This window comes from Corvus moneduloides, chromosome 21 (assembly GCF_009650955.1).
Source record: "Corvus moneduloides isolate bCorMon1 chromosome 21, bCorMon1.pri, whole genome shotgun sequence".
NCBI classification, from domain to species: domain Eukaryota; kingdom Metazoa; phylum Chordata; class Aves; order Passeriformes; family Corvidae; genus Corvus; species Corvus moneduloides.
The window spans coordinates 2,667,840-2,681,693 of NC_045496.1; the positions used below are offsets into that span (position 1 = coordinate 2,667,840).

Below are 13,854 nucleotides of genomic sequence, written 5' to 3' on the forward strand. Positions count from 1 at the left end.
TCGCTTCATGTCCAGGTTATGTCCTCCCTGAAATCAGGTGAAATCGTGGTGGGCACATTTAAATGCTGAGGCAGCGCACTCTGAGCGGGTGACAGTGAGCGCTGCTGTGTTATCCCTGAACCTGCCACCGTCCTCGCTCGTCCCTGACCTGGGCGCTCACCAGACGCTTTCAGGTGAGCTGGATCGGCTGTACCAGACCCGTCAGGGTCCATCCACCACTGGGTCCTGCCTGCAGGTCCCAATGTGCTGTCCCCTTGGAGGGCTGGACAAAGCCGGAGTGAGCAGCCCTTGAGCCTGACGCTCTGTCCTGCATCGGGTCAGGTCTGCAAGAAGCTGAGCCTGGAGGAGAGGAGGGGGAACCAAAGGCAGGTCAGTGCCCTGGGGACACCAGCTGTGAGAGAAGCTGGTCTGACACAGGGACAAGGTTTGGCTCTTTGGGTGGCTCATGAGTGTCTGTGGTTTGGTTTGGTGGGTGAAGCTCCCTTCGGAGCAGACGTTTCACCTGTGTTTGGGTGACTATGGAATCGCTGAGGGATCTGCCATGACTTGGCCAGCACAGAAATACCTGCCGTGATGCTTGGGGACCTTTGGGGCACTGTCTCAGAGCAGATCTGACAGGCTTTGGTGGGGCTCAGCAGCGGTGTGGGAAGAGTTGCATCCCGAGCTGCTGTGGGGGCAGCAGGAAGCTGTGGGAAAAGCCGCCACCAGAGTGTTGGGTTGAGGGGATCTCTGGCAGCAGATCTTGGTGTGCTGGGGGGCACAGCTGTGGATGAAGAGGGGTCTGGGTTGCTCAGGTGCCAGAGATTGGGACAGGGTGCTGATCCCAGGATAGGGCAGTGGGAATGTGTCAGAAAAAGTTCTCTGCACAGTCCCAGGTGGGCAGCGGGTCCAAGGTGGAAGCCCTGCAGGGCATCTGTGGGCTGTGGCTTCAGGTGTTGGGAGCTGGAGAGGTTTAGTTCTTGCAATGAGGCTTTCTGCCTTTGTTTAATGGCTTTCCTGAATCTGAGTGAAAATGGCCAGCGGCGTTGAGGCACAGGAGTCAGTTTTGACTTTGTTTTGCCTTGCCTGGGATCGCTTCAGCCTTGGCCTCACCTGCACATCTGGAGTGGTCAGACTGAGGGATTTCCCCAGGAGATGCTGCTCCCCGTGCTGCACCTCTGGGGCAGAGCTGGGCAGCCCAGGACCTTCTCAGCCCAAAACTGTGACGGGTTTTATTTGGTGTGAGAGTTTATCAGAGAGGAAAATCAGTGGCATTGTGCTCCTCCACCGGGTGTAGTGACCTTACCCTGGGGCTTGGGGCTCCTGAGGAGCTGGTGGTCCCAGCCTGCAGGCAGAGGGGAGGGTGGCAGAGCAGGCGCCTGTCACGCTCTGCAGCTGCTTTTTGCTGCCTTTCCAACACCTCAGCTGTGGTTTTACACATCCTGAATCCACCCAGGCAGGTTAAACAGCCTGTTCCTCCACCAGCAAGGGAATGCGTGCAAAAGCCTGGATGCCTTCCAGTGGCCCATGTGGGGAGAGTCCTGCTCCCAGCCACTCAGAAAATGGGAACAAAGCTCTAATCCCTATGAGCGGGACCTCCACCTGCTTGGGATGGTGCCATCTGTGTCCTGCCTGAGGTTAGGGAGCAGGAGCAGAGGCTCCACACTTGTCCTTGTCCCTGTGTGGGCAGAGGCGGGAGTGTCCCTGTACCCCTGCCAAGGGCGAGCATGTTTGCAGCCAAATCTGCCCCGGGGTGATCTCTACAGTGCCAGCAGCCCCCAGGTCCCTCTGCCCCGTGCAGATGGGGTTGGTTTTACTCTTTGTGATGGCATCTGGCTGCCACAGGAAGGTGACAGTTGGCAGAATTTGGGCAGTTGCGGTGCTGGAGGCAGAGAACGGGGGATGAGGCCAGGCAGGGACACCAGCCAGGAGATGAGAATTGGTCTTGGGGCTGGAAAACCGAAGCTGGTGCCGAGGAGCCATTTAGGGGTGTGGCTGTGTGTCTGTGCTGTGGCAGGGCTGTTGCTCAGCCCCATGAGGGGATGCCCTGGCTCTCAGGAAGCCTCCTGACCCTGGCTGTGCCAAGCCCCGAGCGAGCACAGCTCGGGAGCAGATGGCGAGCCCCAGGGTGTGATCACACCTCCATCTGCCCTCGAAGCTCCTGCCTCGGGGCTGGGAGCAGCCTGGCAGGGAAGGAGCCGAGCACTCCGTGCCTTGTCACATTTGGGCATTTTAATTAGAGAGGTTCAGGCCTGGGGCAGGGTTTGGCTGGAGGGAGCCTGGTGCCCGAAGGTGCTGCCCTGGGGCTGCCCATGGGCCATCCTGGGCTGGCAAAGCCCTGTCAGCCTCCTGCCTCTCAGGTGCCACTGGGAGGTAGCCAGGCACACAGCGAGCCCTGTCCCACACCTCCATGCTCTTGGCTGCTCTTCCTACTGATTCAGAGCATCCTTTCCTCTGCCAGGCACGTTGGGAGCAGGATCCTGACACCCCGAACTGCAGGGTCTCTGCAGGATGTGCCGTGGGGGGATCTGGTCCCTGTGGAGGGGCAGCCCTGAGCTGGGGGCTCTGGCCATGCACTGCCAGGCTGCTCCTGCAAGCAGGAACTTCTCCCGTGGATCCAGGACTGCTCTGATTTACTCCATGCAGTCGTGGAAAAGCAGGAGGGAGGCTCGGTGTGAATGAACCGATTTCCTCCTCTACCCTGAAATTTGGGTCACACAACCCAACATAGCAGAGCTGTGAGAGATGCAGTTCACCCTCAGTTCAAGCCCAAGCCAGCTTTGATTTCCGAGGTGCAACTGTTGGTGGCTCAGAGGGTCCATTGGAGCTGTGGCTCCATTAATGAATCAGCACGTGGCAGGCAGGAGGTGAGAGGGGTTTTTCCCCTCCCTGATCAGCTCCCACATTGCCAATGTTCCTCTCTGGCCCGCTGCTAATTTTGACGCTGCCCTAAATAGAAGCTGAGTGCATCTCATCTGCTTCGCTTAGCATACAGGAAAATTGTTTTCCTTCATTTACCCAATCCAACTTGTGGCTTTAACCCTGTCAGCACAAGTCTCTCCCCACTGCAGAGCTCCCATGAAGGGCTTTGCCTGCCCCTGCCCCGGGGAACAGCTCTGGTGGAAACAGCACCGTGTGTGGTAGGATTGAGAGGGCTCCCAGGCTGCCCAGAGTGGCCACCAGCAGAGCTGGGAGAGGGACTTTGCTTCATCAGCAGCCAAGGGAATCCCTTGCTGTGCTGGAAAGTCTGGCTGGCTCTCCCTGTGCCCTCTCCATCTCTCTGGTGGGATGTGCAGCCCTCCAGGAGGGACCCAGTGCCCCTTCCCAGACTGGCCTCAGCTAGGAAATAGCTCAGCTAGACCCAGTTCTAGGAGGTTTTGGTTGCTGTCTGTTGTGGTATTTTTTCCAGCAACTGGTGGGACCAGCTTGGTGTGTAGGGAATATCCCCAAGCCTGGCAGATGCCCCTCTTATCACTGACTAATTTTATCTCCCATTCCAAGCGACTCCTTGGAAAGATCTGTTGTTCCTGCTGCTCTGTCTGCTCCAGATCAGGACACACAGCCCCTCTCCCTGCTGGAAGTGGCTTGGAGAGGCTGCCTCCAACGCAAGCCTCCTGCAGCACGACTTAAATATATCCCTGTCCAGTGCAAGGTGCTCATTTGGGGCTCTTGTGCAAGAACTGTTGTCCTGAAAAACTGTAATTTTGTGGCATTTTCAGCTGGGTGACTGCTACAAGTGCTGTGCTGAGGACACACGGGCACCGAGGGGAAGCGTTGGGGTGTGAGGGGCAGTGCTCTGGAAAGGTTGGATTTAGCTGGTGGAAAAAGCAAACCCTGAGCTTGGGCTGAGTCCTGGCTGGGCACACGGCAGCACTTCAGCCAGGGTGGCTGCACGGTTCCTCTCATCCTGCTCTGAGCCCAGCCCTTTCCAGCCCAGAAGCTCCCCTTGGAGCAGTGCCAGGCTGAATGCTGTGAATGCTGTCCCCTTTCCTCCCCCCTTTTCCATTCAGCCTCCAGGTTGCTCTGGGTGCTCCGCAGTGACAGTGGCTGCTCTGCACAGGGCTCATCCGTGTGCTGGGCTCGCGTTTGGGCTGTGGTAGTGCCTGGAGCCTCTGGGATCAGAGGGACCAAAGAGCAGAGACCCCAGCAGGCTCCAGACTGTGGGGCTTGGCACATCTGGGGCACAGCCAGGAGCCAGCCCCTGAACAGACCAGGAGAGGACACAGCTATTCCCGAGGCTGCGCTGGACGGAGCGATTGGACTCGGGGACTTGTTTGGGGTGTTCTGACTCTCCTCTCTCTTCCCAGAAAATCAATCGGACCCCTTCGGATGAGGAATGCTTCTTTGACCTGTTGAGCAAGTTCCAGAGCAACCGGATGGATGATCAGCGCTGCCCGTTGGAGGAGTGCCCAGCCGAGGCTGCGGAGGCAGCTGCCACGCGGGTCCCTGCCCTGGGAGAGCGGATATGTGAGCACCGATGCGTTCCCAAGTCCCTGTCCCTGTGGGAGCGACGCTGCTCCTGCGGCGTGCCCAGCTGTTGTGGTTTGCCGTGCATCCTGTGATGTTTTCCTTGAGCCTTAGCTCTCTGAACTTAGCAGTTCCTTGGCAATCTCCGTCATTATTTAAGGAAGGAAAAAACATTCTCATGTAAATGGTTGCCGAGGGAAAGGCTGCAGAATGTGAGCTAAGGTTTGGGGAGTAAATTAGAGAGAGAAATGCAAAATACATTTAGATTTTTTCAGTGAGGGTCTTTAGGTCTTGGATTCTGAACAGGGAGGTTGGCACAAGGACTTGTGCCACTTCCAGTACCTCCAGGAGGAAGATGATGATGGTCACATTGCTGAGGGAGCTTTGTGAGAACCTGGGGTCTGGGACATGCAGGGGCTGGGTCAGGCTTTCTCAGGCAAGTTAAAATATTGCCAGTTTTTGTAATAGCGTTGCCATGGAGGAAAAACTTCTGGATTTTGTACTGTTCTTGGATGCAGTGGTGTTAGGTGCTGTGTGAGGACAGAGGAGCCAGAAGGATGGATAAACAGTGGGAAGCTGCTCAGGCAAACAGTTCAGCCCTAGGAAGGACAGGGATAAATTGAGGAAGGCGTCTGACAAATAGACAGGGCAGGAAAGGCAGGGCTGTGTTTGCGCTTGGGTTTTGTGGCTTTTTCAGTGTTCAGGGCCTTTGTTTAACTCAAGCTGGGGAGAAGCTCTAAAATGCACAGATCACCCTCACACGCTTAATCACCAGCACAAAGGGCTCAAACCAGTTATTTAAACTGATGGATTTGTTCATCATCAGTTTCCAAATGAATACAAAGTGCAAACGGGAGAGGAGGAGACCCCTGACACTGGTCCCAGAGCCGCAGCACAAGGAGCAGGTGCTGGGGCAGGGGCTGAAGCAGAGAAGGTCAGGCTGTGGCAGGAAGGCAGGTTGGCTGTGAGGTGAGAGGGTTTTTATTGTCTAAAAATAAGGTGGAAATGAGCATCGCTTTGTCAAGAGATGCATTTCTGACACACAAGTGCATTTGGCTGTAACAGCTGTATAATTTAGGAGACGGGGTTGAAAATGCGGAGCTTTATAAAGAATGCACGAGCAGCCCCACGTTTGGGCTCTGAGCCTTTTGGACGTGTTATTTTCAAGGATTCTTTGTGAGCTGAAGGGGAGGAAACTCATCTCTGCGTCAGCACTGAGATTTTCTTGTGTTTCTGCAGCTCCATGAGCTGGGGCTCTTAGAACTTGTGTCGGGAGGCTCGGAGCAAGCTCTGCTCCAGTGCTTTGTGCTCAGGGAAATCAACACCACTTGAGCTGGACTTCTCACAGTTTCCCTTTGCTTGTCCCTATCTGAGTGCAGTGTCTGTTGTTCAGGAGCCTTCCCCTACCTGGCAGCTGCAGGAGCCAACAGGCTCTTTCCAGGGAGCGCTGCCCAGAGGCGTTTCCAAAGGCTCAGTGGTGGATAGATGACATGTACTGGTTCTGGACTGGGACCCCCCAGCACCAGCACAGCCCAGGCTGGCTCTGCTGCGTGAGATGAGCAGACACAGAGCCAGGAGTGTTTTGCTGGTGCTGACGCAGGTCCTGCAGCCCGTGACAGCCGGACTCACCTCGGCAGTGCCTCTCCTTGAGCAAACAGCCTGGATTTCTGGGGGGTCTGGGAAGGTGCTGCCAGGTGAGAGGCTCAGCCAGGCCTGGGCTTTGCTGATGGCTTGTCTGGAATTATTCCAGGCCGTTGGGATCGTGTGGGTGCCTGTCACAGCCACAGGAGCCCTCAGGAACTCTGTGCTCACCTATGATTTCCCAGCTCTGCCTGTGCCTCTTGGCTCCAGGTGGAAAGCCAGAGTGGAAGTGGCAGTGGAAGCTGCCTGTAGTGCTGGAAACAGCAGGGATCGCACCCAGGCAGTGGTTCAGCTCCGGGCGCTGGATCTTCTGGGCTGAGGTGGCACCTTTGGTGGCCTCCAGGAGCCAGCCAAGCACAGGAGTAGGCAGGAGCAGGGAGCCCCTCAGGGGACGCAGCAATGGGAGGTGGGTGTGTGAGGTTCTGCTTTATCAAGGCACCTGACTCCCCCTCTGCTGCCTGCTGGGTTTGTGTGGGTTGGAGAGGAGTTTGGGGAGGGGGATTTGGGCTCTGCAGCTCAGGCAGAGTGGTGACCCTGCTGTGTGCTCTTCTCTCCCCAGCACAGTCCACCATGATGGCATCTCCACAAACAGAGGAGTTCTTTGACCTCATCGCCAGCTCCCAGAGCAGGCGCCTGGATGACCAACGTGCCAATGTGGGCAACCTGCCTGGCCTGCGGATAACCCACAACAACCTGGGCCACCTGCGTGTGGAGGGGGATGCCCAGGAGCCCGGGGACGAGTTCTTCAACATGCTCATGAAGTGTCAGGTACGGGCACAGGGCTGGGGAGCTCTGACACCTACCTCTGCTCCAGCCCTTTCTTTCATGGCAAGGCTGTCCTGGCCCTGCCCTGTGCTAAGGCCCCTTTCTCCCCTACAGTCCTCCAGGATCGATGACCAGCGCTGTGCCCCCCCAGACTCCATCCCCCGTGGCCCCACCATGCCTGACGAAGACTTTTTCAGCCTCATCCAGCGTGTCCAGGCCAAACGCATGGACGAGCAGCGTGTGGATTTGGCCTCAGCCCAGGAGGCGGCCGAGGAGGAGCAGCAGAGGCCTGATTCCAGCTAAGAACTGGGCTTTGATCTGGGGGGGTTGTTTCAGCTTTATTTTGTTTTTTAAGAAGGAAAAAAAGAGTAGGTGGTTTCAAGCCTGAGCACTCCAGTACTCCCAGTCTTGTCCCGGGAGCTGCACTTCCATTGTGTTCCTACGGGAAAGCCCAACAGATGGGGGACAGTTTTTAAACAAGGGGTTTTTCTAGAACACTGGGCACAGCACCTGGAAGACTTTAGCAGCCCCTCTGCTGATCACCTAAAACCCCAGGAACTTGGAGGAGCCCACAGGGGGTAGTTAACTCCAGCCTCTATGTCTTTTATTTCCACAACACTTTTAATTATACAGGGAAAGGGAAGAACACCTTTTCCATTTTGAAGTCCTCCTGTCTTCCCTGACAAAAATGGCTCTGGATCCTTCCCTGGAACATCTTGTTCAGCTTTGTTCCTTCTACAGGAGGAAAAGAGCCCAAGTCCTTTAAACCTGACTCCATCCCAGCTGCATTGTGGTCCCACACATCTGAGTGTATTTTAGGTTTGCTGAGGACTCTCTGGAGAGCCCTAGACATTCTCTGCTTCCAGCTGCAGCCCTGCAGGACCTGCTGAGTAGGGGCAAAGCCTCGGTCACCTTGAGCTTTAGTGGGATTTGTTACCTCTGGAGCCCAGGCAGCTGTGCAGCCCCAACTGCAGCCCCGTGGCAGGGGCTGTTCCTGGGCAGGGGGAAGGAGGAAGGAGGGCTCTGCCCAAGTGTTCAGCCCATGGCAAACAGGGACAGCTCCTGGTGCCACTCAGCTGAGGTGAGGGTGTCTGAGACAGAACCTGTGTGTAACAGGGCCCTGCTTCAACAGCCAGCAAAGCTTTCTGCCCATGGCACATCCCTCCTCCCTTCCGTGCCAATGGCCCTCCTCCTGTTTCTCCTCAAACCAGCACTGAGCTGCTCCCAGTGAGGCACTCTGGTTCTATCCACCCATCTCCAGTCACTGGAGCCTCAGGAGAGCCCCAGCCTGGGGGGCTGGCTGGGAAGTCACATTTACTGTCATTCCCTTCCCCTTTTGGACTAGCTGGAAAAGCTGGAGGAGGAGAGCAGGGACCTGACTTGAGGAGGTGCAGTATTTCTCCTTTGCTTGACCAGAGACTATGCTGCGCTTCAGAAACTCCAGCACTGAGTTGTGCCGAAGCAGCGCCGTTCCTGCAGAGAATAAATCAGCACTTTTGATTCAAAATGCGTTTGATGGAAACATTCCCAACCAGCAGGGAGATATTTTTAGACCAGTGATGCTGCTCATGGGGCATTTACCCTGCCTGCACTGACCATGTGGAGTGGTAGGTGCAGTTTACCTGCTACCTGGGAGCACTCACCTGCTGCTTGGCCTAGGCCGGGTCTCCCTCCTGGGGCTAGGCAGAGCTCTGGAGAGGGGAGAGGAGGACTTGCCCACCCCCATCTACCAGCTAAGCTGGCATTTGCAAAAGAGGTAAACATTGATGATGATGACCTGACCAGCTGCAGGCTCAGGCCTGTGCAGCTCTCAGCCAGGTGGTGAACTGGAATCTGACCATTAAGCTTTCAGAGGTATTATTGAGGTATTATTTGCCATATACTTGAATGTATGAGCTTATTTATTTTTTACATGTGCATTTGCTAATGTCATTTTAATGGGAATTTCCAACCCACAGGTACTTGGTTTTTTTCTAAAAAATAATCTGCCAAATGGATTAATATATTAGAAATGAATACAGCTCAAGGGGAAGGGATGGGGGGAATTGTGCTTAATAAATATTTGTGTCTAAGCTTCAGTGCAAATACTCATTTCCATTATTTCCTGGCTGACAGAAGGGCTAATCCTGGCCCTTTGGAATAGGGATGGGGGTGGATGGGGGTCTCTGGTGACAGACACCACCACATGTGTTAAGAAAAGCGTTGTACACCCACCTCCACATCGCTTTACGCTACGAGCACATGGGGCTCCTGGCAAGCCACCACCACCCCAGCTCTGCCTGCCTGCCAGCATGGATGTGGCTGTGGAGGGAAGGCACAAAGCCCTGAGAATTCCCTGCCCAAAAGTTTCCACGACGACAGGGCAGACAGAGCAGCCCTGCACGGCTGAGAAAAGGCCACTGGCAAAGGCTGAGGAGAGGCTGAGCTGTTCCTTTCAAGCCCTGCCCGGCTCTGCCTCGTCTCAGTGCCGCCCCGGCGCCTGGCCCAAAGCTGGGTCGTTCCCCAGAGCCAGGGGACAAGGGCAGGAGTGCTGGGCACAGTCCTGGCACCAGCCCTCAGAGAAGACACAAAGCAGCAGCACTCCCTCATTCCAGCACAGCAGGCATGAGTAGGCTGTTGGACTGGGCTAGAAGGTGGCCTGGGAGCAGCAGAGTTGGGATCCTGAGCCCTGTGAGGATAAAGCCAAGTTACAGCTGGGCTTCCCACGCCTGGCTGATCTGTGCTGACCCCTGCCAGCCCTGATCAAAGATTAATAAAGAGCCACCAGTTTGTTCTCATCAGCTGTTCTCATGCCTCTGGGTGCCTGGGCACAGCAACTCTGTGCTAGAAAGCTCTGTGTGTGACCTGGGGACAGAACTGTGCCCTCAGGTGTGTAGAGACTTAGATTCCCAGGAAAAGGTGATCCCTGGGAGTGAGTGATGGGGGTCTCACCTCCTGTTTCTCCATCCTGAGCAGCTGGGGAAGGCAGCACAGGCTCATTCTGAGCTCCTGTGAGCACAAGGTACTGGCTGCCATTGAGTCTCCAGAGCAGCCTGCAGTGGTGGCTGCTGTGCTGAATCCTCCTCTCTCCCACACTGCCAGGCTCGATCCCACACCGTGAAGAGCTCTCTGATGCTGACATCCGCTGGAGAGCCGCGGGATTGCCGGCCCGTGAACTGCTGCTGCAGCTGTGGAGTGTGAGTTACTGGGAGCAGGGCTGTCCCCAGTGCTGGGCAGGTCCTCTTCATAAAGAGCCCTAAAAATCCTGCAGAAACACGAGATCCTGCCCTCTCCTACCTAGCTGTTAACAAGCAACCAGAGGCACTCGCAACACAGGGCTGATGTCAGTCCTGGAGAAAGGCATCCCCAGAGAAAGGCTGTGTTCTCCTCACTCCCTGCCTTTGGCTAAAGCAAGCCCGTGTGATCACCTGTATGCCCTTTCCAGAGCAAAGCCACTGCCCCATGACACATCATTTTTCAGAAAAACACAGTTCTAAAGGGAGTGCAAAATTCCCTTTTTTAATCTGCAATCTCTTAGCAGTAAATCTTTTTGTTTTATATGAAAATTCCCTCCCATGATGTTGGCCTGAAAGAACTGCCACCCTCCATGCTCAGAGCTGCAGAGACAGCCCCAGGGCACAGGGACCTGTCTCTGTCCTGCCTCCAAAGAGCACCTGGTTCCTCAGGGCACTGGGACAAGGAAACACTAAAATCTAGGAACAGCCAAAATAGATTTTGCTGCATTTTTCACTATAACACAGCAAAAGCTGGCACCACCTTCCTGTAGCTGGGACCCAGTAACAGGTAAGAAAGGTAAGGAAAACAGTATAAACAGTATAAAAAAGCCAGGTTGTAAATGAGTTGTTTCCAAGGCAACACGGATCCTGCAACAGCTGCTCTGTTCCACCCCGTCAAAGGCATCAGCACCATGGAAGCAGAACGCTGATTTTCAGATTAAAGGTAATAAAACAAGCACTTTTCCAGCAGTACTAATAGGTGTCAGAAGCCCAGCTCAGGGGGAGAACACAGCAGTGCATTGAGCTGCAAGATTCTGTTTCTCAATTCTGGGTCATTCCAGCAGCTGGCTGTTTCAGGGAGAGCTGTATCTCACCAGGATCTGAGCACACACGAGCTGGCTGATGGAAGTTCCTGCCCCTGTTTCATCACTCTGCACTGGCACACCCACAGGAACACGACAACTTTCCTGGTGGTCTGACCCAACACTTATAATGCAACACATGTAACTGTTGGGAACGCTCCAGATGAAACTCATTAATGCCTGCAATGCCCTCACTGAATCCTTGGCTGATGAAGCACCACAAGCACCTGGAGATGCCTGGCTGAGAGAACTGGGTTTGCTCAGCCCAACACAAAAAGGCTGAGAGGGTTTTACTGCTTTCTGTGGCTCCCTAATGAGGGGGATCCATAGAGGTTTGGGACCTCCACCCTTATCAATATTCACAGGATCCTGAATATCCTCCCCTGACAAGCAGATTGGACTGGAATCCTCCAGAAGGCTCTTCCAAATTCAGTTAGTCTTTGATTGCAAGTTCAAAACCCTAAGAAAGCACCTACAGAGGAAACAAGCCCTAAGTGAACATGATCATCTCAGTGCCTCATCCACCACTACCCGAGAGTTGCATGCTGACAAACTCCCACATCTGTCATTTATTACTTTTTAAATTTCTAACTAATCTTAACACACTGCAGTAGCACTAATAAGTCCCTCAATATCTGCCAAGAAAACTTTCTATGTGCTCTAATTCTCTCCACCATGCTCCAAAACTATTAATTTTGCCTTCACACCCACACTCCCCCTCACCAACAAGGAGTTGTAAAACCCCCATGCTGGAGCTAGAGTGGGATCAAAATACAAAACTTTCAGCCCTGACATGAGTGGCACAGAACAAAACTCTGGAAGATGTCAAAGAATAGATAAAAGCAGCATTTGACTGCATTAAGAGCCGGTGATCTGACCCTCCTGCAGGGTCATTTTGGCTTTAGAATTTTGGGATCCATCTCCTCAGGTGGTATCAATTTAGAATTTTGGGACCCATCTCCTCAGGTGGTATCAATTTAGAATTTTGGGACCCATCTCCTCAGTTACCACACCTGGGCATCCCTAAAACCTCCAGCTCCAGCTGCACCTCGTTAGGTCAAACACACATGGACAAAGAATTTCTGACTGCCTTCTCAGCAGGGAACTAAGCCAGGCACGGGACACTGCTGGGGCACTGAAAGTTGCCTCAAAGTCAGCAAAACAAGTACCAGCAAAAATATCTACACCATCTCTAAAGACATCAGCTTGATCAAAGGCAAAGACACACAACACAGAAAACCCAACACCCGAGTTTATTTTAAACACAGACAGTTGAAATTGGGGAATGAAGGTGAAGAGTCTCTTGCCACGAGCCAAATGACCCAAATCCCATGTGTCACACCTGTCCCACTGGCCACAATCCCTTGTGTCAGGTGTGTCCCTTGCTGCCAGGCTCTGAGGGGGTTTCCCCGCTGTCCCCTTCCACCAGCTGACCTTGGGGCCTGGGCTCTGCCGAGCTTTCCAGCAGCAGTTCCAGGGCTTCCTCACCAGCCACACGTCTCACCTTCTCCCCTTTGGCTGCCAGGATCTCCTCGATATTCCTGGACAGCGATTTGAGAACCAACAGTGACACCACAGCAAAGGCCCAACACAGTCACACACAGGCTCGCTGCACTCCGCTCTCAGGACTGACACGACACAGTGAATCACAGGAACATCACCACGAACACCACCCAAATTCACCACAGAAAACCACCCAAACTTTCTGGGACTGTTTTCATCCACTAGGATCAGTAATTTAGCAATTACAGCTAAACAGAAGTCTTAAAAGGTATCTCGAGAAGTTAGAAATCACTGGAATTCCACAGCAGATCACCTGCTGGCACCACTAAGGACCCCTGTGTATCCCACAGCTTCACACCGATTTATTGGGATCCTAGACTGTGACAGTAATATTACAGTGACAGAAAACCGAGTCAATGTGTCTTAATGACCTGGAGGAAACTTTGTTTTTAGTATGAGCCGCATTTTAAAAGAATCACTGAAACAAGGTATCAGCTCAGGAAGCTGCACCCTGGAGCAGGGTGGGAGGAGGATCCTGCTGGCACACTCACCTCTTTCCCTCCAGGTCGGAGAACCAGCCCAGGTTATCGGCGATGACATGGTGGTTTCTGCAGACGGGACATGTCACGATCACCACCCCTCGGTGGTAGGCGGCCTTAGAGATGGATTTGGCTGAGCGGGTCTGGCAAACCTGAAAAACAAAGTGCATTTTATGAGCACGGTAACTGCAGCTCCAGGGACTTTTAAGACAAAAATACTTTTGCCGTTAAAAGCTTCTTCCCTCCCTCACCTCTAACTATCCCAAGTCGGCTCCATCATGTTACGATGCCGTGAGTTCAGCCCGAGACACAAAGGCTGAGAAGGGTTTTACTGCTTTTTGTGGCTCCCTAATGAGGAGCATCCGCAGAGGCTGTGGGATCTCCACCCTCAGAGATACTCACAAGACCCCGAGCATCCTCCTCCAACACGGAGCTTGGACTAGACACCTCCAGAGGGCTCTTCCACTCTGAATTAAGTCTTTGCAAGATTAAAACTAGGAAAACAGCTACACCAAGAACCCCCCGGCCACCCCAGCGCCGGTGCCCTCAGAGCCCCCCGGCCCACCTTGCAGGTGTACACTAGGCGATAGTGCGTGGCCGGCGGCGGTCCCGGAGCGGTGCAGAGCGGGCGGGCCGGGCTCCAGAGCGGCCCCGGGACGGTGCGGGTCGGACCCCAGAGAGGCGCTAGGGCGGTGGGGGCCGGGGCCCTCAGGCCGGGCGGGGGGCGGCGGGGCCGCCATGGCGGCGGCGCGCGGAGCAGCGCCCTCAGCGCGGCCCGCTGCATCGCACCGCGCATGCGCACCGGGCGGGCCCTGAGGCGGCCGCGGCGGCCATGTTGGTAGCGGGCAGCGCCCGGGACCTGCCCTTCATTAACGCTTAATT

The 13,854-nt window shown here is 54.6% G+C and overlaps 2 protein-coding genes across 10 annotated transcripts in view; one reads left to right on the top strand and one right to left on the bottom strand.

The window, feature by feature from the left end:
- The window catches only part of GPSM1 (G protein signaling modulator 1), a 66,830-nt gene extending 57,900 nt beyond the window's left edge, over positions 1-8,930 (top strand). For 8 of the 9 annotated variants that reach the window (XM_032131159.1, XM_032131157.1, XM_032131156.1 and 5 more), the window contains 3 exons: positions 4,287-4,446; positions 6,647-6,855; positions 6,967-8,930. In XM_032131159.1, the coding sequence (XP_031987050.1) occupies positions 4,287-4,446; positions 6,647-6,855; positions 6,967-7,155 (558 nt within the window). In that variant the 3' untranslated portion in view covers positions 7,156-8,930. Of the gene's footprint in view, positions 1-287; positions 370-4,286; positions 4,447-6,646; positions 6,856-6,966 lie in introns of those variants that run through there. The other variant, XM_032131165.1, reaches the window with a different exon arrangement.
- A 3,234-nt stretch (positions 8,931-12,164) lies between these two features.
- DNLZ (DNL-type zinc finger) lies at positions 12,165-13,783 on the bottom strand. Its single transcript, XM_032131170.1, has 3 exons — positions 13,538-13,783; positions 12,985-13,124; positions 12,165-12,471 (listed from the first exon to the last, which is right to left on the bottom strand). Exons 1-3 carry the CDS (start codon positions 13,766-13,768, stop codon positions 12,300-12,302), a joined length of 543 nt encoding a protein of 180 aa, XP_031987061.1. The 5' UTR covers positions 13,769-13,783; the 3' UTR covers positions 12,165-12,299.
- Between the last annotated feature and the right edge of the window lie 71 nt (positions 13,784-13,854).

What these genes read in the sequence shown, in the direction of transcription:
- DNLZ (XM_032131170.1), bottom strand. Translation starts at nt 13,768, where the DNA reads ATGCGCGGTGCGATGCAGCGGGCCGCGCTGAGGGCGCTGCTCCGCGCG. An exon ending in GCCTAGTGTACACCTGCAAG is followed by an intron (nt 13,125 to 13,537) that starts GTGGGCCGGGGG and finishes TTTGTTTTTCAG; the next exon opens with GTTTGCCAGACCCGCTCAGC. An exon ending in TCCGACCTGGAGGGAAAGAG is followed by an intron (nt 12,472 to 12,984) that starts GTGAGTGTGCCA and finishes ATCGCTGTCCAG; the next exon opens with GAATATCGAGGAGATCCTGG.